The 21,217-nt window shown below is 35.0% G+C and overlaps 1 protein-coding gene across 2 annotated transcripts; it reads right to left on the bottom strand.

The window, feature by feature from the left end:
• Window positions 1-3,172: 3,172 nt before the first annotated feature.
• On the bottom strand, window positions 3,173-19,267 carry LOC126825638 (lysosomal aspartic protease). Of its 2 annotated transcripts, XM_050555366.2 has the most exons (10): window positions 19,109-19,266; window positions 17,238-17,394; window positions 16,478-16,601; window positions 15,620-15,738; window positions 13,381-13,580; window positions 12,456-12,578; window positions 11,878-12,025; window positions 11,455-11,553; window positions 9,241-9,425; window positions 5,959-6,112 (listed from the first exon to the last, which is right to left on the bottom strand). In XM_050555366.2, exons 1-9 carry the CDS (start codon window positions 19,168-19,170, stop codon window positions 9,252-9,254), a joined length of 1,206 nt encoding a protein of 401 aa, XP_050411323.1. In that variant the 5' UTR covers window positions 19,171-19,266; the 3' UTR covers window positions 5,959-6,112; window positions 9,241-9,251. The 2 variants fall into 2 exon arrangements, with proteins under 2 accessions (XP_050411324.1, XP_050411323.1); XM_050555367.2 differs by lacking the exon at window positions 9,241-9,425 and having other exon boundaries at window positions 3,173-6,112; window positions 19,109-19,267.
• Window positions 19,268-21,217: the final 1,950 nt, after the last annotated feature.

The raw sequence follows: 21,217 nt of genomic DNA, 5'->3' as shown, positions 1-21,217 counted from the left end.
GCTAATCGTATATAAAAACAATCACATCAAATTTATTTCAATGTATTAGCTACATGTAGCCTACATTCTCTAAGATAACTTTTCCGTAAGTAGGCCAACAACCCTGTTTCTTTTTTTATCATAAATCATATCTTTAGTATCAGAATGTACATGTAGGCTATAGCTTACATTATATAGATGCTCTCCATGAAATACAAGGATTATCATAAAATAACTGTCTGTAGGGCTACACGTACATGTACTGCCACAAAGCTAATTCAATGCAATGCAATGAGTAATGACATGTCAGACTCCATGTTGAGATCAAAATCAATGTATTGTAAAAATAAATAATAATCCATCAAGATTCCAGAATGGCATAAAACATAAGATGTTCTTCAAACATGCAATATCTGGTCATCAGGGCAATCATCATGATAGTACAGAGTTTGATCAAACTGTCACAAATCTAATGCAAATTTATAGATTAGACTAATTGTCTAATTAATTAGTGATCAAACTCAAAGTAAAGATAGGCAAATAAATAATACATCAAAATTATATATATATGATTTCATTTCAACAGATGTATATTGACACTTTATTTCAATCAAATAAAAGATTTAAATAAAACCTCGACGAACCTGCTTTCCTATTAAATTACGTAGTTTTTGTTTTATATCCATTTTACTACGTTATTTGCATTTCCATTTATATTTGATTATAATTTTTGTCAACAGTCTTCCATCTTGAAAACAACGCCTCCTTCATTCCAGGGGAGATAATTAGTCTCCAGAATTTACCTTAAAATCTGTTTTTCTAATATATTGAGGATTTGAATATGTTTTTTTGTTTGACTATTGTTTCAGTCTATTTGTTGTTTACGGTACCCTCCCCCCCCCACCCCAATAGTCACTAATAAAGTTGAAGTTTAAGGGACTTATTATATGAAGCTTTCTATTAACAAGGGGGGAGTAACTCCATTTAAGAATTTGCAAAAATATCCAAAGTTCATGAATAAAGGATTAATTATATGCATATCATTTGGTAAATGATTTAAGAATGATTGGATTGGTGCTTACAACTGCTTAAAATTTTAATACCAGAGAATTTTTCATAGCTCTATGATTATTCAGCACATACTATAGGCACTAGCATACACCTCAGTTTGACAATAAATTTGTAATGTAATTTTAATTATTATTGTCTGAAGAGACCCATCTTTACAGGCATAAGTCAGATTACTTATATATATTTTCTAAGTCAAAAGTATGCACCCTACATTAATACTGTCAAGATTTCACATCCGCCTATAAAAGATCTTCCATGTATAAAGAAATAAATAGGGTTTAACATCCTACAGTTCTGCTCCAACTGGGGCAACGAAAGAAGGGCATACACCATACAGTGTGCTACGAGGGAAATTTTTACCGGGCAGCGGCACTATGACCTACTCTTATATCGAATTCCAACCATGGGTGTACAGGTCAATTTTTCGTGTGTGTGGCGGTGTGGGGCTGTATCATTTTTGCCCGAAAAATGAACCTACATAACTTTACCAGATAGGGCCCGAGCATATTTTCTGAATCTGCAGTTTGAGTTAGAGTTTGATTACATTCCTTAGAACTGTATCCTGTGTTTTGTTTGTGGCATCATGTCGACCCAAGTGGTCTGATGTGTGCACTTTAGATCATAAGATCTGTCATTGAGTCAAGTGGTGTGGTATCAATTCCAAGTTTGTATGTGGCAAGGAGTAGGGTTTTCTGATAAGTCATTCTGTTCTCTCCCACTGCTACAGACCCTTATAAAGTGAATTATTGAAATAAAATTGAACCATGTTAATCCCAAAATGTCAGTTTATGTCAAAAGGACATTAAATCCAATTTCTGGGATTTGGGGGGGGGGGGGGGTCCACACTTCACCTTGGTTTCAAATATTTCTCTTTATTTATGCATAGAATGTGATAATACGGCTTCAGAACAATGTCAACAAAAACTCTTGGAAAAAATATCTTTTGATTGATAGGATAATGATTTAGGTCAAGAGTACGGCTATACAGTTGTTAAAGGCCCAGAATTTGATTTTAATTAGGACTATACCCCAATTGGCCTGGGGCCCAAATTTGCCCGGACCCCAAATTCGATGGTCTAAAACATTCACAGGGTCATGCTGGTTAATTTGATACCACATGTGGGGGTGGGCGAAGCATGTTTGGCGAACATAAATACATCCACACTTTGATTTTGTTAAAACTTTGGTCATTTTGAGACTAACACTTGGTATCTTTCATTTTATCAGTTTATTATAACTGGTGTGACACATGGTATCTTTCATTTTAACGGTTTATTATAACTGGTGTGACACATGGTATCTTTCATTTTAACGGTTTATTATAACTGGTGTGACACATGGTATCTTCATTTTAACAGCTTATTATAACTGGTGTAACACATGGTATCTTTCATTTTAACGGTTTATTATAACTGGTGTGACACATGGTATCTTCATTTTAACAGCTTATTATAACTGGTGTAACACATGGTATCTTTCATTTTAACGGTTTATTATAACTGGTGTGACACATGGTATCCTTCATTTTAACGGTATATTATAACTGGTGTGACACATGGTATCTTTCATTTTAACGATATTTTATAACTTGTGTGACACATGGTATCTTCATTTTAACAGCTTATTATAACTGGTGTAACACATGGTATCTTTCATTTTAACGGTTTATTATAACTGGTGTAACACATGGTATCTTTCATTTTAACGGTTTATTATAACTGGTGTGACACATGGTATCTTCATTTTAACAGCTTATTATAACTGGTGTAACACATGGTATCTTTCATTTTAACAGCTTATTATAACTGGTGTAACACATGGTATCTTTCATTTTAACGGTTTATTATAACTGTTGTGACACATGGTATCCTTCATTTTAACGGTATATTATAACTGGTGTGACACATGGTATCTTTCATTTTAACGGTATATTATAACTGGTGTAACACATGGTATCTTTCATTTTAACGGTTTATTATAACTGGTGTATATTTTGGCAATTGATCTGCATATTTAAATCCACTTGTATCCATGCATATCCTTAAAATGTTGGGCTAATATTCTTATGCAAACAATACTTCCAAAGGCTTTAGCTTACAAATATAAGAGAAAATTCAACAAAAATATTTTTAAAATTTATTAACCAAATAAGCTATAGTTCACTACGAAAACAAAACAAATAAGGGTCCTAAGGCCACACAAAATAAATGTCTTGTTTCTCGGGCAACTGACAGCTGAAACTGTAGGGAGGGAGGGCGGTTTCTTTTTTTTTTTTACTCATTGATGGTGCAAAATAAAATTTGGCTATTGCTGAAAATTGTTGGGGCGGGAGGGCGGTCTTTCTTTTTTTTTTTTTTTTAAATGAGAAAGTCATTACTTGTTTACGTTTTTGCTTTCCGTTATATTCAACTTTATTGTACATACTTAAAACATATCAAGTCTACTAAAACACTGAGACTGAACACTGACTGAAAGGAAAATAATTTTCCATATTTAATTCACATAATTGAAATTGGTTTAAAATAAAATTCCATACGACTATGTAATAGCCCTCCATAAAGACAACAATATTTTTAAAAACTAAGCCTCTTTCACCAGGTGTATCAAAAATAATAATCATGGTAAACAGTATTTAAAACTAAATCTAGTATCGCCGGTTTATTTATAATTATTTACCGAATTCCAACCAATGATTGTCACACCGTGTCATCGGTATTGGAGATTGCCGGAAATACTGTTTCTTGGGATATTCGGTGTGTTTCTCAGGATATTCGGTGTTCTATCCGGTGTTTATATTGAATGACTATTTAAATCTAACTAACAACTGGTCAGTAAAACCATCAAATCGGTAATCCAATTATTATTTTCCGGATTATCGAAACTACCGTAAATGTGCTAATAATGACCCAGATTCTAAGGTATGCATTATGACGACTATCGTCATCGTATCGTATTCTTAGCTATAATTAATTAACCTGTTCTACGGTTCATTATTTTATCAATAGGATTTTCCAAACAAGGACCGACTGAAGCCGGCAATAATGAGCCGATTACGATCGAATGATTGAAATATTGTCGCCAATGACTTTTAACACGAATCAAATTCTAGTTTATCAGGGGAGGTAATTAATATCACGTGATACAAAATGGAGGTTCTTTCGATATCAATAAAAAAGGCAAATCTACCAAACTTCGCCATTGTTCGGATAAAAAAGACAGCATGTTCATCTGAATCAGTTTTAATACATTTGAATAGATATACATGTATGGCGGATGTAGGTACATGCGGGATATTTTTTTTACGACTTGCTTGTCGATGTGCGGGCGGGCGTTACATATTTATTTTTTTTCATCAAGACTAATAAATAGACTGCACGCGCAACCAATTTTGCGTGCGGGCGGTGCCCGAGAAACAAGTTATTTTATTTGTGTTGCCTAAGATATTTTAATTTAAATCTTTAAATTAAATAATTTAAACAAGGATACTGATTATGTATGTATGTGAAATGTATTATAACAAGGAATGTTGACTACATTTAATATCTTGTGTTGTTGGGGAATTACCAGCTTTGGACAAGAAAACCTTAGAAAATAAAATGACCTTCTTCAGTCTCTGCACCAGCTGGAGTAATGAAGATTAGCATATGCCATGCAGCGAGTTATAAAGAAAATCATGCCCAACACTGGCATCGTAATTGTAATTTTTTTTCTATACAACCTTTTCGAAACTATTCACTAGACTAAAATTGATGAAAATAGAAAATCTATTCCTTTCTATAAATAAGTCATGTGAAAAGAACACTCAACTGATTGTTATAAAACAAGGCATGTGACAAGATGTATAGAAATAATAATAAGTACACATTGGTGTAGAAAGTTTTACTCATAAAAAAAAAAGTAATTTTCAATTTACCTAAATGACTACAAAGCACAACAAAAACACTTACAAATTTTAGTATAAACCAATTTTCGATGCAATTACCAAATGTAAACCTTTATTTTCATTTCAAAATATACAAATCTATATTCAACCCATCCTATTTACAATATTTCAAACATTCATTTAAATCATAAGGGCATAAACTGCATATTTCAACAAATTAGAAGCCTCAACAATTGTTTCAATGGCATTAAGCAATTGAGTTAGAAATACATAGACAAAGTTCTATGGAATACAGTTCCTGTTGATTACTAAGCGATAATTTGACTACAATTCTCTGGATTAATCGAGCAACGTTGACATTTTGCTCCGTAATAAACAGTAAATGATGTAGACAAGCGTCTTGATATTTTATCATTGCATTGCTTGAGAATCCTAGTTGAAACATAACTTTGTAGTACAGTAATTGTTTTCCAAAGAATTATGTTCTGTGTATCAATAGATAATCCGTCATGATCCGGTTCTTAGAAAAAAATTGAATCCAGTACGATTTAGGTTCAATATTTTTTTAAAGATTTTTTTACATAAGAAGCGGATATCTCTGTCAAAACAATTCCCCTTTAAATCATCTGAAATTAAAGTCAATGGAGATATAATCCACATAAAATGGACTACTGATATTTTTCCAGGAACCGGACCAATTTGGGCTAGAGTTCTTAAAATAATACTTCATAAGATACAATCAGTGCAATGGTTTCAGTATCGAGAACAACCATGCAGGATTTCATCAAACACGAATAACACGAAGTACCCATAAAAATATATTTAAATATACAAACATGGGAAGATATGGTTGTAGAAGATAAAACCCATGAGCTTATTTCCCGAAAATATTAACTTTTTTTTTATTGGCTAAGAACCATACTATACTAGGGTTTCATATATCAGCCAATGAAAAATCAGTATTTGTCAAGAAATAGACCTTCTATACTAATTGTAACCTTATTATTATTTGATTTAATTGAGTGAATTAGCCAATCCAACTCTGTTGTTGCCGAGATCAAATTCTGAATAAAATCTTCCCAAAAAGACATCACCGAGAATCCAGAGTGGGCCAAGAGGTGCTGGAACATCCAGTCCAATAAATCCACTTAAACAGATGGTAGTTCCAGACTGGGTAATCTAAAATACAAAAAATAGATTTTGTTAAATTTAAGGGACTTGAATCCTTTCCAATCTACAATAATTGTGAAATTTGAATCCCTAAATGGTTCAATTCCATTCAGTATTTACAAAAATATGATGAATTAAAAATGTTCACAACATTTGAAATCCTCTGTAGACGAAATGAACAAGCCAGTACCACCTTATAAGTGTTGAGCAAATCTTACGAGACTCTTTATAATCCGACAGAATTCATGCTAGGAGATGATCTACTGTTAGTATTTTGGTTTTGTTTTATTCATACCCGGTAACCAATTTGAGTACAATTAAGTGTGAAAAATTAGAAAATGTTCGAATAATACACATCAGCAATCTACATAATTAAAGCTGGGGATGATAATTTCAATTCCTTAAATCTTGTTGATTAATATTTTCATGAACATGTCAGCCCCATTAAGAGACATTTGTCAGATATTTCTGGATATTAAATGTTGTGAAAGATGCATTCTATCAAGAGTTTCACGAACACGTTTGTACACTAAAAATATTTCAGTTTGTTAAACTAAAAATATACTTTTAAAAAATATAAATATATTATTCCCATCATTCAATTACTGTAAAAAAGAAATAAAAAACCAAACCAAGATATTAATGCGTTAAAGCCAAGTCACACTTTAGAAAAACTCTATGGCATAGAAAAAGACCTATTCATTATATGTCCTGTGAATTGACAAGTACTTCTCTAAATGGTTGACATTAACTCAACCGAGAATAACCTACAGGATTTATCCTTGAGGAGTCTTGCAATGATTTGTCTTAAAGGGCCAATATACTGGTTGGTTCTGGCTTAAGGCTTTACGTCCGCGTTTACCTAGGGTGATATCGCAGACATGTGATTCCTATAAAACTTGCCAGGGAAATCGTATGGTAGGCTTAATCCAGCATGGGTAGAAGACATGAGATTGATTAGAAGGCATATTCGATTTCGTTTTCTTAAATAAAAGACACACTGCCTTTTGCAAGGTAGCTTCCAAGGTAAATTTCATCCAAAGCAGTTGTTCCAGAGTGAGAGAGAGAGAGATGGGGTTTAACATTCACTCAATACAAACTAGGTTCAATTGTATTTCAATGGGAGGAAACTGGAGCACCTGGAGAAAACCCACGAGGTTGGACAGGTGACCCAATCCTTGTCACATACAACCAGGGAATCGAAACCATGGCACTTGACTCAATGACAGGCCTTATGATGCAACGCGCACACGCTAACCATTCGGCCATCCACCCACCCCACCCCCATTTCAGGACTAACGTAATATGGAACATCTTAAATTACAATAATTCAATTGAACACAAAGGTTTTTATCATTTGGAAGAAAATGGAGGATCATTGTCCATGTAACATTCTCCCTTTGCAATGAAAATTACTGAATGTTAGTCTCAAAATAGCCAAAGTATTGTATTAATGACATGCTAAACCCCTTTCAATTCAATTTCTCTCTTAAACTGCAAAATTTCATTGAATTAGTAAGCTATTATATAAGCAATATACATATCTAAATAGTTAATAACCCTAAAGAAGCACTAAAGATAAAATAAACAAAAATATTAGTAAGCATAAATAACATCCAATATTGACAGTAAAGCATAAATAGAAAAACTAGATTAATCACAGAATCTGAATCATGCAAACATCTATTTCTGTAAGTCATACATTTACAGTAAATAAAATCCAATTATTTCAAGATTAGATTCCTATAAAATTATATTTGGATTCAACGGATCTTGAAGATGGGAGAATTGTAGATATTGTACATACGTCCAACGAGATCCAGTGGATATTAAGCAATATACATGTACCAAGTTTCATTAAAAATATAAACTTTATCACATTCACAAGCTATTTTTGATGTGTTCTGAATCCTCAATAATTCCATGGATATACCTCATATCTCATAGATAAGTTGTCAGGGATTTCAACTTTGGATATAGATTATTGATTTTAGAACCGAAAATTGTATATTTTACAAATGATCGTCAGAAAAAAATGTAGGACATCAGAAAATTTAACGAAGATGGCTGTTTGCTATCGGTTTGGATGCTGTATCTCAAAAGAAATTTCCTAGGAAACATTTGTTGAGGTGAAGCCCCACAAACAACCAATCTATTTTAATTTTTCTTAAATTATATATCTTGTATTTTCTGGCATTAAACTGACCGATGAGATTTCATAAAGATTACTTTAAACACATGGGAAACAAATCCGGACCAGAATGTCATTTGACTTGATGAAAATGAAATTGGATTTGATTTAACAGCTACTACACAACACAAAGTAGAAATACTGTATGTACTTTCTAGAAATCACCAGAAAGACTTAAACAAATAAAAGTATTTAAGGTTTACTGATGGCCATTTGAGGAATTTTTAATCTCTTGCAAACTACAATACTACACTATCTAAAAGGGGAGAGAGAGAGAGAAATGGGGTTTAACGCCCACTTGACACAAACTAGGTCATTTCGGGACTAACATATGGTTTAATTTTTTATTTCAAAAATTCGCTTGCGCATAGGGGTCTTTAGCAGTGGGAGGAAACCGGAGGACCCGGAGAAAACCCACGAGGTTGGACAGGCGACCCTACTCCTTGTCACGTACAACAGGGGAATCGAAACCCCGCCAGTTGACTCAATGACAGATCATATGATACAGCGTGTGCATGCTAACCATTCGGCCATCCAACACCCCCCCCCCCCCCATCTAAAAGGAATATCAGTCCAAAATAGTTCAATTCCGTTCAGTATTCATAAAGATACGATACATTAAAAATTTGTGAAAATTCTGTATCCTCTGTAGACGATATGAAAGGGATCTAATCATCACTAAAATCTTTTGATGGGCCTCTTTTAAATCAGATTCAATCCAAGCCATGACATTATCTACAATTGTTAATTTCGATTTTATTTTCATAAATTTGAGTATATTTTAGTGTGGATCAAGCTGTGTAAAAATTGATATTTTCCCAAAAATGACAAACAGCGACTTTAAGTTGGTAAATCTAAATAAAGATATGAAATAAAAGATATTAGTAGAAGTAAAGCCGTGCCAAGTTAAATAGAGCAAGAACATGCACAGTCTGTAAAGAACAACCTATTATATAACTAATGGTTGATGGTGGTTGTGTTGGCAAAACCAACTCGGTTATTAGCCTTGTCAAATTCTGTATAGAAGGGACCAATGAAGACATCCCCTAAAATCCATAATGGACCGAGAGGGGCTGGCACATCAAGTCCGATAAAACCACTCAGACAAATAGTTTGGCCAAATTCAGTTATCTGAAATCAAGCAAATCTTTATTTAAGCAGGTAGAAATAAATCACAGAGCCTTTGTTAACAAAAACTTTTAATCATCCCAAAACTGTTATCTTACTTAGTTACCAATGGTTTCCACAGTGAGATGCTATTGTCAAAACAAGTGTTATCTTACTTAGTTACCATTGGTTACCACAGTAAGATGCTATCTAACTTAGTTACCAATGGTTGCCACAGCGAGATGCTATTGTCAAAACAAGTGTTATCTTACTTAGTTACCATTGGTTACCACAGTGAGATGCTATCTTACTTAGTTACCAATGGTTGCCACAGCGAGATGCTATTGTCAAAACAGGTGTTATCTTACTTAGTTACCATTGGTTACCACAGGGAGATGCTATTATCAAAACAAGAGTTATCTTACTTAGTTACCATTGGTACATAGTTACCATTGGTTGCCATGTAATGAGATGTTATTGTCAAAACAAGTGTTATCTTTCTTAGTTACCATTGGCAATCAGATTAAAATACAGATATTTTTTTTTTTTACTTTTGCAGGCCTCAACTACATGAAGATCCGACTGGTTGTAGTGGAATGGTTGCACCCCATGGGTCGTATGAGCGACTTTTAACCCTATGAAATCAGTCACTTGATTAACCAATCCACGTTAGTATCCCAAGTGGCTATTTGGAAATAAAGCTTTTACTCATGTTTTGTTCCACTGCGAATGTCTACCTACGGTTCCGCAGGCCACATGATAAGAATACAAATCAACAGACCACTGGATTAGTGAACACTTTACATCAGAGGGTTATTTAACAACTCTGCCAGATCCTGGTGTTGTGAAGACAAGGAACATGAAATAACCCAAACAAAATAGGATCTGTGTTTTAATCAGATTGTTACCATTGGTTACCATAAGTGTTATCTTACTTAGTTTCAATTGCTATTGTGAAAACATAGTGCAATTAATATTCTTTGTATTAAGAAGCTTCCATTTAGTTAACTTCATGGTACAAAAAATTGAAACGTTGTACTCCGACTGGGCTAATGAAGACGGGAATATACCATACAGTGTGCTATGAGGGAAATTTTGCCCAGGCAGTGGCACTATGGCCTACTCTTAAATCGAATTCCTACTGCCAAGGGATCTTTAACATGCATGCCAATGTATACATGGGACCTCGTTTTTTTGCCCCATCCAAATGACTAGACAGCTGTCTTTGTCAGGCCCTCCACCCTGCACCACTGACAAGGGGAAAGCACGTCGGAAATTCATGGTACATCAAGGAAAGGTAACACAGTATAAGTACCAAGATCATTTGAGTGGAAGCAAACTTACTATTATTATATTATTATTAATATTATAAAATCATTTAAATGGTGCAATTTTTCACAAAATGTTTTCAGATGCGCTGAACAATATATATTACTGGAAATAAGGCAAGTGTTACAGACAATTTCAGGCATCAATTCAGTCTGAGTCACGTATAAACCCTCAGGTGATGCAGATTTGTCATTTTTCTGTGTTTTAAGTACATGTCCAGTTAACAAGTCAATACTGTTGCTGATCTGCTTCGCCTTAAACCCAAAATATAGATGAAACTCTTGCTCAGTGTTAGAAGCAGAGTTATTGTGTTCCAAAGTATAGAGAAATTGAACTTAGTCAAGGGATTGATGTAATGAAACAAGTGTTATCTTTCTTAGCTACCATTGGCAATCAGTCAAAGTTATTGTGTTCCAAAACGATGGATAGATTGCTGCTTAATATACGCAGAAAATGATCAACATCGCACTCAGTCCTGATATTCATCCAATGACTATCTACACAAAGTCTGTCCCAAAATGTATAACGGATAGACAGAAAACCCATTTAATAATTCCCTGCTTTCTTTGAAAGACGGGAGACAAAAATGTTCATTAGGCTACACAATGACACAGTGGTATCCAAGAACTAGAATATTTTTTTTATGTGGCCATATTACCTGTTATTTAAATTATTTACAGCCTTGTGAGTGACAAGACTAAAGCCGACTTGTAAAATTACTTACCCTGAGAACGTAATCTCTTCCCTGTAGTGTGAAAGGTTTCCCTCCTAACATAAATGTCACTGGAGGTAATGATGGAATCTTACTGCAGTCAATCATATACTGAAATTACAAAAAACATAATAAATAACAAGTTATTAACATCTTGCAACCATCTGTCTTTTGTTTTTTCATTGACTGAACAGATGGGCTAAAAATCAAATCATTAGCAAAATCTTTAATAATGGTAAGATGTTACAAACTAGTCCATTATTAACAGCATAATTAATGAAAAATCTGGACTTGAAAACGATCAGAAATGTTGAAATATTGCATTACAATTCAATTCTAAATGATTGATCATTGTATGGCCAAATGCCATTCAAGGATCTTACTACAGGTTACTGAATTACTCTTTAAGCGTCAATATAGTTATCCTTATCTTACCTCTCCCTTCGCCAATGGTGTGGCTCCAATGGCTGCCTGTAGTTTCGTCACTTCCGCTGATGGTCCAGCAAGTAGAGAAGTTCCTGTATCAGCGATGGCAGAACATCCTCCACTACAGAATGATGAAGTTTTACCATCAATCATAATTCTAAAATGAAATGAAATAGAGTTTAACGTCCTACTGTTCTGCTTCAACTGGCTAATAAGGACAGGCATATACGACATATAGTGTGCTATGTGGGACATTATGGCCAACTCTTATATCGAATTCTAAACTGTCAAGGGATCTTTTACGTGCACACCAATGTGTAAACGGGACCTTGGTTTTTCATTTCATATGAACAATTATATGTTGTCCATTGTCGAGGGAAAGTCATGATGAACTTCCTCAGCCAACACGGGTATCGAAAACGGGACCTCCAGGTAATCGAGCCAACTCCTTACTCACTGAGCCATCGTGGCTCCTAATAGAATTTCTACAAAAAAACAACAAATCCAAAGAATAAAATAATTTATGTCTTTTTACACAAAAACCTATCTTGGTATTCCAAGCCATCAGTCACATAATTACAACTTACCCGTCCATTTTGAACTGCCAATAGCCTTGTTTTGTAACAGGGAGATAAGTAAAACTACCGTTGTAATGTTTAGGATCACTTCCACCAAATATCAATTCACCTCCTTCTTTACCTGCTGGATTTCTGGTAAAATATTAAAAAAAACCCATAGAATTGAAATTTGGTACATCAGTTTTTCGGAATACTCGTCATCAGATTTTAGCTGCCAAACCACCGTTAACTTTGATTACCAATTGGTGACTAATCCAAGCGACTAAAATCCACTATCCTCGTCCCTCGTCAACCTTGCTGGCATTATTCTTTTCCCAATTTGCTACTTTTCAGTCACAGTATATAAAGATTGGCACCATAGGTGGGAGAGAGAGATGAGGTTTAGCTATTCGGCACAAACTAGGCCATTTTGGGACAAACACATGGTTCAATTTTATTTCAATAATTTGCTTGCGAGTAGGGGTCTTTAGCTGTGGGAGGAAACCGGAGGACCCAGAAAAACCCCACGAGGTTGGACAGACGACCCTACTCCTTGTCACGTACAACCAGGGAATCGAAACCACGCCATTCGGTCATCCAACTTCCCCACCATAGGTGGACAAATCTCTCAATAACATATCACAGATTCAATGTATTTGTTCACCTCACATTAAAGACACATTATGTAAGGTTTAAACAAAGAGCTAGCCATTCATGCTATAATAGTTCGAAAATAGATAATGTAAAATGAGTAATTTGAAAATTTCATTCAAATTACTCTACTGCGAGCGAAGATATTAGCCTTTGAAGGTTTGACAAGACGTGTGCAAATATTGACTAGGAGGTTCTGGTGCTTTAAGGGAAATAAGTCATGAGAGTCATCCCCCTTAAGTAAAATTCAGTATCCATGGAAACGGTCATCTCAAGATTACATGAGAATGATTAACAGACATACCTGTCCAAGTAAAAGGAGAATACAGGTGCCTCCACAAGTTTTTGTTGAACCATATTATAAAACACTGGAACAACACGATCAACCGATATCGTATCATAACCGAGACCAAGAATACCGTCAAATTTAGCGGCAACAAAAGTTATGCCAGGTTGAGATGTTGCTTCAGCGAAAGTCTGGTTCTTCACGGTTAAATCTCCTATCTAAAAAGACATCATCAAAAAATGCTATTGAGGCTCATGTGTAATTCCTCATAAAAAAATATAGTAAAGATGTTTCTCAGAAATTTTCTTTTAATTAAAATATAAGTGAGTGTTTTATTTTTTTAATAAATAAACCCTTCAATACTTAAACCTTCCAAAACTGATAAAAACTACCAAACCCTCTAGCGTACCAATCCGTCCGATTCTTTGGGTTTGAGGTGATTGTGGCCGCAAAAGTTTCAAGTGGTTTTGAAAATGAGCTACAAAATTTTTCATGAAACTGGGGTAGTCAAGATCTTCATGTAAATTTACATGTTCCAAATGCTAAAGGGTTAAAATCAGATGAAAAGGTAGACTACAGAATCTTCCGATGTCAAAAACGAGCAGTGTGGGGAAGCATTTCGTTTTGGTACTAACATAATTATAGTACAGTAGAATCTGCATTAAGCAGCCACCCAAAGGAATTTTCACAACTGACCGCTTAACGGGAGTGGCCTCTTAATAAAATCTCATTGCTTTTTGTGCTGACATAAATATTAAATTAAATATTACGCTTGGAAGCGGTAAATTTGGCCGTCGCTGAATCTTGCGCCGAACGAAAATTCTTTACTCAAATCTCGGACATAACTTAACGGGAGTGGCCTTTAAATAAAATCTTGGTGCTTTTTGTGCTGACATAAATTAAATATTACGCTTGAATGCATTGGAAGCGGTTAATTTGACCGTCACTGAATCTTGCGCCGAACGAAAATTCTTTACTCAAATCTCGGACATAACTTCAGTAAACTTGACATTTTGTACCAACCTTCGATACTACTGTCTACCATTGTGATGCATTCCATAATATTTATCCATTTTTGTGAAGAAAATCGATGAATTCATTTTATTTTATCAAAAAAGCACATGAACAAAAAAAACATCGCTAATTTCATCACCTATTTACAGGGGGTGTAACTCTACGTAATATTATAGGAGGCTCTAAGAGAGATACTAGATGATCGTGACAAAACTCGGTACTTTTATTTTATTCAATCAGTATCAAATAATGTGTCGTTACGCGTGAAAACAATGATCAGGTTAGTCGTTTCATAAAACAAAAGATTAATTAACAGATAATCCCGGGTTGATTGTTATTTTTACATTTCTTTTTACCTGATCAGTGGGGGTCCATTTAATTAACTACTACTCACAGGATTAGCGGGAGTGTTACAAAGAACGACAAGATGATATCATTCAACAATGGCCGTTGAATGGGCTATGTTTTGTTGAATTTATTAGTAAAATAGTGACCGCTGGCCGCGTTAGAGGAGTGACCGTTGAATAAAGAGATGAAACAACAGAATTTCTACGGGGGAAATTTATCGTGACCGCTTACAAGGAGATGTCACTGAATAGGAGTGGCTGCTCATACAGATTCTACTGTATATCGTTATTTGGCATTCTTCTACAGTGGTGAGAAATGGGGTTTAACGTCCTACTGTTCTGCTCCTATGTTGGGCTAATGAAGACGGACATACGCCATACAGTGTGCTATGAGTGAAATTTTGCCCGGGCAGCGGCACTATCGCCTACTCTTATATCGATTTCCAACTGCCAAGGGATCTTTTACGTGCATTCCAATGTATACACGGGACCTCAGTTTTTGTGTCATCCGAAGGACTAGACAGCTGTCCTTGTCAGGCCCTCTGTCCTGCATCACTGACAAGGGGGAACCACTTCTACAGTGGAAGGACACACGAGGTTGGGTAGGGTTAGATCTATTTGATAAGGCGAACTTCTAGTTTGGTCAAAGGTCATGAGATTTAAACAGGGCTAGCACTAGTCCTAACCCTAACCCTGGACCTAGCCCCAATGCTTACCCTAACCCTAACCTACACCCTTGCTAACAATCATGTGTCCTAACCTTATTTACATCTCAGTGACCTTGAAGAAAATTGAGCTGGCCTTAACAAATAGATATAGCCGGTTGGGTAGTAAACTCTACTTTTAGTCTAGATCATTGGCCTCCCCTGACCTATGAAACTTTGGAGGCTACTTACTGTAACATAATCAGTACTGAGGAAACCTTTCAAAGATCCTGTACCATACTGGATTTCAAATGTGGTACCATTAGCCCGATAGGACGTTGACTTGGTGCTATCATATTTATTATGTAATACTGAAATTAAACATAGAATGCTAGAAATATTTTCACAACATTTGGAAGGTTAAAGATACAATATGGGAGATTAGATAAAGAGCTGTCAGTTCTCACTATAATAGTTAAAAACTAGATCATGTAAAGGGAATTTGCTGAAAATTTTCAGTCAAATTGATCCTCCCTGAACCGAGTATTTAGCGATTGAATTTTGGGCCTAGCCTCGATCATCATTACTAAAGTCGGTACGATAAAAAACATAGTCTCGATTATCCATTATTTGATTTAATCAGAAGCAGCAGACTGCGTTCTAATCCAGTAAATATCACAGGCTAGCAATGCCATTAATAATTTATATAACATTTCAGGCATAAAGAAAGACCTGAAATAGGCAGATTTAGCTCTTGCATAATGTATGTTTAATGAGTTGAAGCAATCAATGCCATTAATCCAAACTACAATATTGTGGAAGTAGAATATTTTAACAGGAATAGAAGGAGAGGGGTTTAATATAAGCTATGCCTGTTCCCCAATCCCTATTCAGATACAAATCTTAAATAAAAATATTGCTTATAAAAAAAACAATAATAGCAAGCAAGGAGGAGAGAGAGAGAAATGGGGTTTAACGTCCACTCAACTCAAACTAGGTCATTTTGGGACAAACATATGGTTCAATTTAATTTCAATAATTCACTTGTGCTTAGGGGTCTTTAGCAGTGGGGGGAAACCAGTTGTGTTTTGTTAATCATGTAAAACTTACAACATGCAATGTCTGTAATGTGACATTTTTTGGATGGAACCCATAAGTTTGATGACCCGGTGTCAAAAACCACTTTAAAGCTCTGTTGAGGAGTTCCAATACCAATAACACCATAGTATTGAGCCTGAAATTACAAAATGAACGTTCATTATATCTAGAAATAACAGGATATTGACAGCCCGGGAAATAATGACCCTTAGTTGCACCTTACAAAATATCAGGCATCAATGGACTCGACGGGAAATAGTTGCACCTGAGAAAATATCTGACACCACTGGAATAGTATCAAGACATTTTGAACTTTGTGTTTGACGGATATCAACAAAATAAATAAAAACACAGAAATAAAACAAATCCGTGCTGGATAGAATGACAGGCACTAGCGGTACTGTGTCTGACAATGTCTGCAACAGGTGCCAGATTTACAGTCTTGGTCGCAGTCTACTGGTGCAGTTTGTAAGACAGCACCTTATCAGGCTAGAAGACTGGGAGTTTTGGCGATACAATCTGTGGATTAACAAGAGAGAACCACATTGGAAAATCCTTATCAAACACAAATGTGTAAACGGGATCTTGGTTTTTTTATCTCATATCCATTGTCGAGAGAAAGTCATTATGAACTTCCTCGGCGAACGCAGGTATCGTACACGGGACCTCCAGGTAAACGAGCCAACATCTTACTCACTGAGCCACTACAGCTCCTTACTCTATGGTCATATACTTTGACCCAAATCAAACAGATTTCACTTATTTAACTTACATCAAGATAATTTGAGAGAGGTTCTGGATCGGGTCCACCAATTTTCATATTAACAACACCAGCATTTTTATACTCATACTTTCTCTCCAGATTTTTTATGTTAACTTTCAAATCTTCTAGAGTCCGACGTACTGATTTAAACTTGTGTAGAGGCACTCTGAAATAAGGGTTATGTTCTAAATAGTAATTTTATTTATCAATATTACATAGCAAAGAACAGTACAAAAAAATATGGGTGATATTAATTCCATTGATCAATAAAGTAGGAATACAGTAGCCTTCAATATTATTACTAAGTACAATGTACAGTACAAAATATAAAATTGGGGTTATATATGTATCATAATATATAAAACCGCTTCTCAAAACAATCATAACTTTTTTTTCTTTGTCAAATTTCCTAAGTGTCATGACCACATAATTAAAAAAAACTAGTCTGAAACTAGAGTATTCAGTGGAGATAAAGGCTGGTTCAAAATTTTACTTGATTAATTCGCTTGCGTGTAGGTTTCTTTACCTGTAGGAGGAAACCGGAGGACCCGGAGAAAACTCATGAGGTAGGACAGGCGACCCTATTTCTTGTCCATGACAGGCCTTGTGCGATTTCACGTCCACGCATTTGACCACTAGACGGTAGACCCACCCCCACCCCACATGGGTGATGTGAGGGATTAGCTAATTAAATGGTTTGTTGAGTCAAATTCTTATTTCATGGAACTGTGAGTCGATATTTGCTGCGATAGAAAGCTAAGTTGCATTTCCGAATTCCTATATGAAACATTGATGCTGATTGGTTAATCGACTGACTGATATCATAGGGTCAAACATCGCTTAATTTGACCCCTGACAAGACCTTATCTTACGTAGTTCGGATGTTAGATGTTACATCCTCAGAATTTTTTTTTGATTAACAAATGACTAAATGATGCCGTGTCTTGCAATGCCTGGCTCTGCATCAGGAACGACTGACCAGAAAAAACCAGTGGATGTCCGCAGACGCAGAGATCAAATCTGGGACCTGAATTATTGTATAAATGTGCCAGCATTTTACTCAATGTGCCACCAGGATAGCCTACTGTTACAATACATGTACATATTATCATATCGATATATTATGTACTATACATGTATATGTAGGTTAATGTTACTGACAAAAAGATAATATGATGTACGCCCTCACATTTAAAGGAGCTAAATCGCTAACATTTGGGACCTAGATAAACTGATTCACATTCAATGGTTTCCGTTTTTACTCCAATTTCAAATCAGTTATGTTCGGCAAAATAAGCCAGCAGTCTCAAGCGAGTGCAAATTTCTAGCGTCTGGTTATTCCAGTCTACATACGCCGTTTGATTTGGTGCAATGTGTCTAGCCTCGTCCCTCGAGTCTAGACTTGATACAACTGGGGCTGAAGCGCATTATGGTACACGATTCGTGTACCAATGGTAAAATGTTTATTTTGTCTTAAATATTGGATATCAAAAGCCCATCTTTTTCCGGTAAGATCACAACATCAATGTTGATTTAATTTGACAAATAAATCGTGTTTTCAATGTTGAAGATTTTGGATGATATTGAGTTAGAGACTTAGCTACTTTAACAGTTCATATTTGTCTATCCTACTGATTATAAAATGCCCGCACAACAACCTCAACGGCCTAGTTATCATATCGGTAACTTTTTTTGTTTTGTCATGTAGTGTCATGTTATGTCATGTATGACAATGTCGGTGATGTCCCACTACATCAGTACACAGGTCCAAGTCCCAGCAATGGTTGAGCTTTTTTGTTTGACATCGAAGGAAAACATTGTTTCTGTTTGCAGACCACTTTTAACGTGCAAAATCCCGAATAGTGTCATCCAATACTTACCTAATCAGTGCGTCTGACAGACAGACAGCAGCTAAAAACAAAGAAACATAAAGAAGATTCATATTGTCGACCTCCTCAATCAAAACTTTGTTACAAGTAAATCAACCTTTTATGTGACTAACGTCAGCCTTGCAATCTGGATATTCGTCATATGATCAATCACTTCTTCACGTGCCGACTACAATATCCATGTTGCCGGGCACATTTAGCCGGTTACAATGACCCACGTGATTTGTCATATGATTTTGTATCACGTGGTATATATAGATCAAACGATCTCATTTTGAAAATTTAATTCATTAAGATGCTAATTAGGTAAATGCACCGGAAAAATGATGAAATCGACAGGAAAAAAGGGTTAAATTAGAAGTTTACACAAGTTGAAATAAAAACAAATAAAGTTTTTATTAGATAGATTTTTACATAAAACACCCCTTTTCGGGCAGCATGTAAATTATACATTATGGTATGCATAATAAATACATTCAGAAAAATGGATGAAAAATACATAAAAAGTGGATGAAAAAACATAAAACAAATTAAGATGTGTTTTTTTCACGACCATGCAAAATTCGAAAAACGTGATAATTATATAAGGCTTCGGTCAGCGGATTTGAACGAAACTTTTCCAATTGAATCTTCTATGAGTATGTTGTACTAAAGTAGTTTTGTCTGAAAGTTTGTAACTGGTTTTTCCTTCTAAATAGACATTTTAATTAGGTCTAATTTTAGATACTACTTTTCTGTCTCTGTTTCCACAAAACCACGTGCGACAATCACTGATTTTATCATTTACTTGATAAAGACGAGAGTATCCTCGTCGAAACTCAGTAATTGTCTATCCATAAAATTGTACCATGTGTTAATATGTTCAGTTACTAAATGCCAATCAAAGATGAGTTTATCTTTGTTTTTTTTTATTATTTTTTTTTTATTGTACAAAATTACCATGAAGATTTATACAATTTTTTTGCAAAAGATTTTTTTACATTTTTCAAATTTGGGGCGTAATATGGTTATTTATATAGGGTTTGCCTCCGGAAACATAATAACTAGAGCGAAATCCGCATTACCCTACTAGGGTGTCAAAATCGGTGAAAGTGCATTATTTTCAGGTTCTATTATACTGATCAACAACTAAGAACGTTTGTTTGTCAATAGCGCCCAAAGTATTGAAAAAATAGACCAACAAGGCTATTCTATACATCATATCCACAATGGATAATTTAAATTTTGACTATAAGCGGCATAAAACCGACAATACACCTTAAACGGGATTAACTATTTGTAAAGCCCAAAGACAATGACACAAGAATAAACAGTTTTAAAAGAGCGTTCACAAGGTTCAATAAAGTGAAACAAGGGCCATAACTCTAGACGTAATAAACAGAAATTGCTGAAATTCAATAGGATTCTTCGTCTCACTAATTTAAATAATGCATATAATTTTCAGAAATATCGAATGATAACTTTTGACGTTAGAGCATTCACAAGGATCAATAAAGTGAAACAAGGGCCATAACTCTAGACGTAATAAACGGAAATTGCTGAAATTCAATAGGATTCTTCGTCTCACTAATTTAAATAATGCATATAATTTTCAGAAAGATCAAATGATAACTTTTGATGTTAGAGCATTCACAAGAATCAATAAAGTGAAACAAGGGCCATAACTCTAGTCGTAATAAACGTAAATTGCTGAAATTCAATAGGCTTTTTCGTGTCAGTAACCTAAATAATGCATATAAATTTCAGAAAGATCGGATGATAACTTTTCACGTTAGAGCGTTCACAAGGATCAATAAAGTGAAACAAGGGCCATAACTCTAGACGTAATAAACGGGAATTGCTGAAATTCAATAGGCTTCTTCGTTTCACCAATCTAAATAATGCATATAAATTTCAGAAAGATCGGATGATAACTTTTGACGTGAGAGCGTTCACAAGGATCAATAAAGTGAAACAAGGGCCATAACTCTAGACGTAATAAACGGAAATTGCCGAAATTCAATAGGGTTCTTCGTTTCAGTAATCTAAATAATGCATATAAATTTCAGAAAGATCGGATGATAACTTTTGGCGTTAGAGCGTTCACAATGTTCAATAAAG

Source organism: Patella vulgata, chromosome 6, assembly GCF_932274485.2.
Source record: "Patella vulgata chromosome 6, xgPatVulg1.2, whole genome shotgun sequence".
Taxonomy (NCBI): Eukaryota; Metazoa; Mollusca; class Gastropoda; family Patellidae; genus Patella; species Patella vulgata.
The sequence above is the reverse complement of the archived record's forward strand: the minus strand, read 5'-3'. Positions and strand labels throughout refer to the sequence as shown.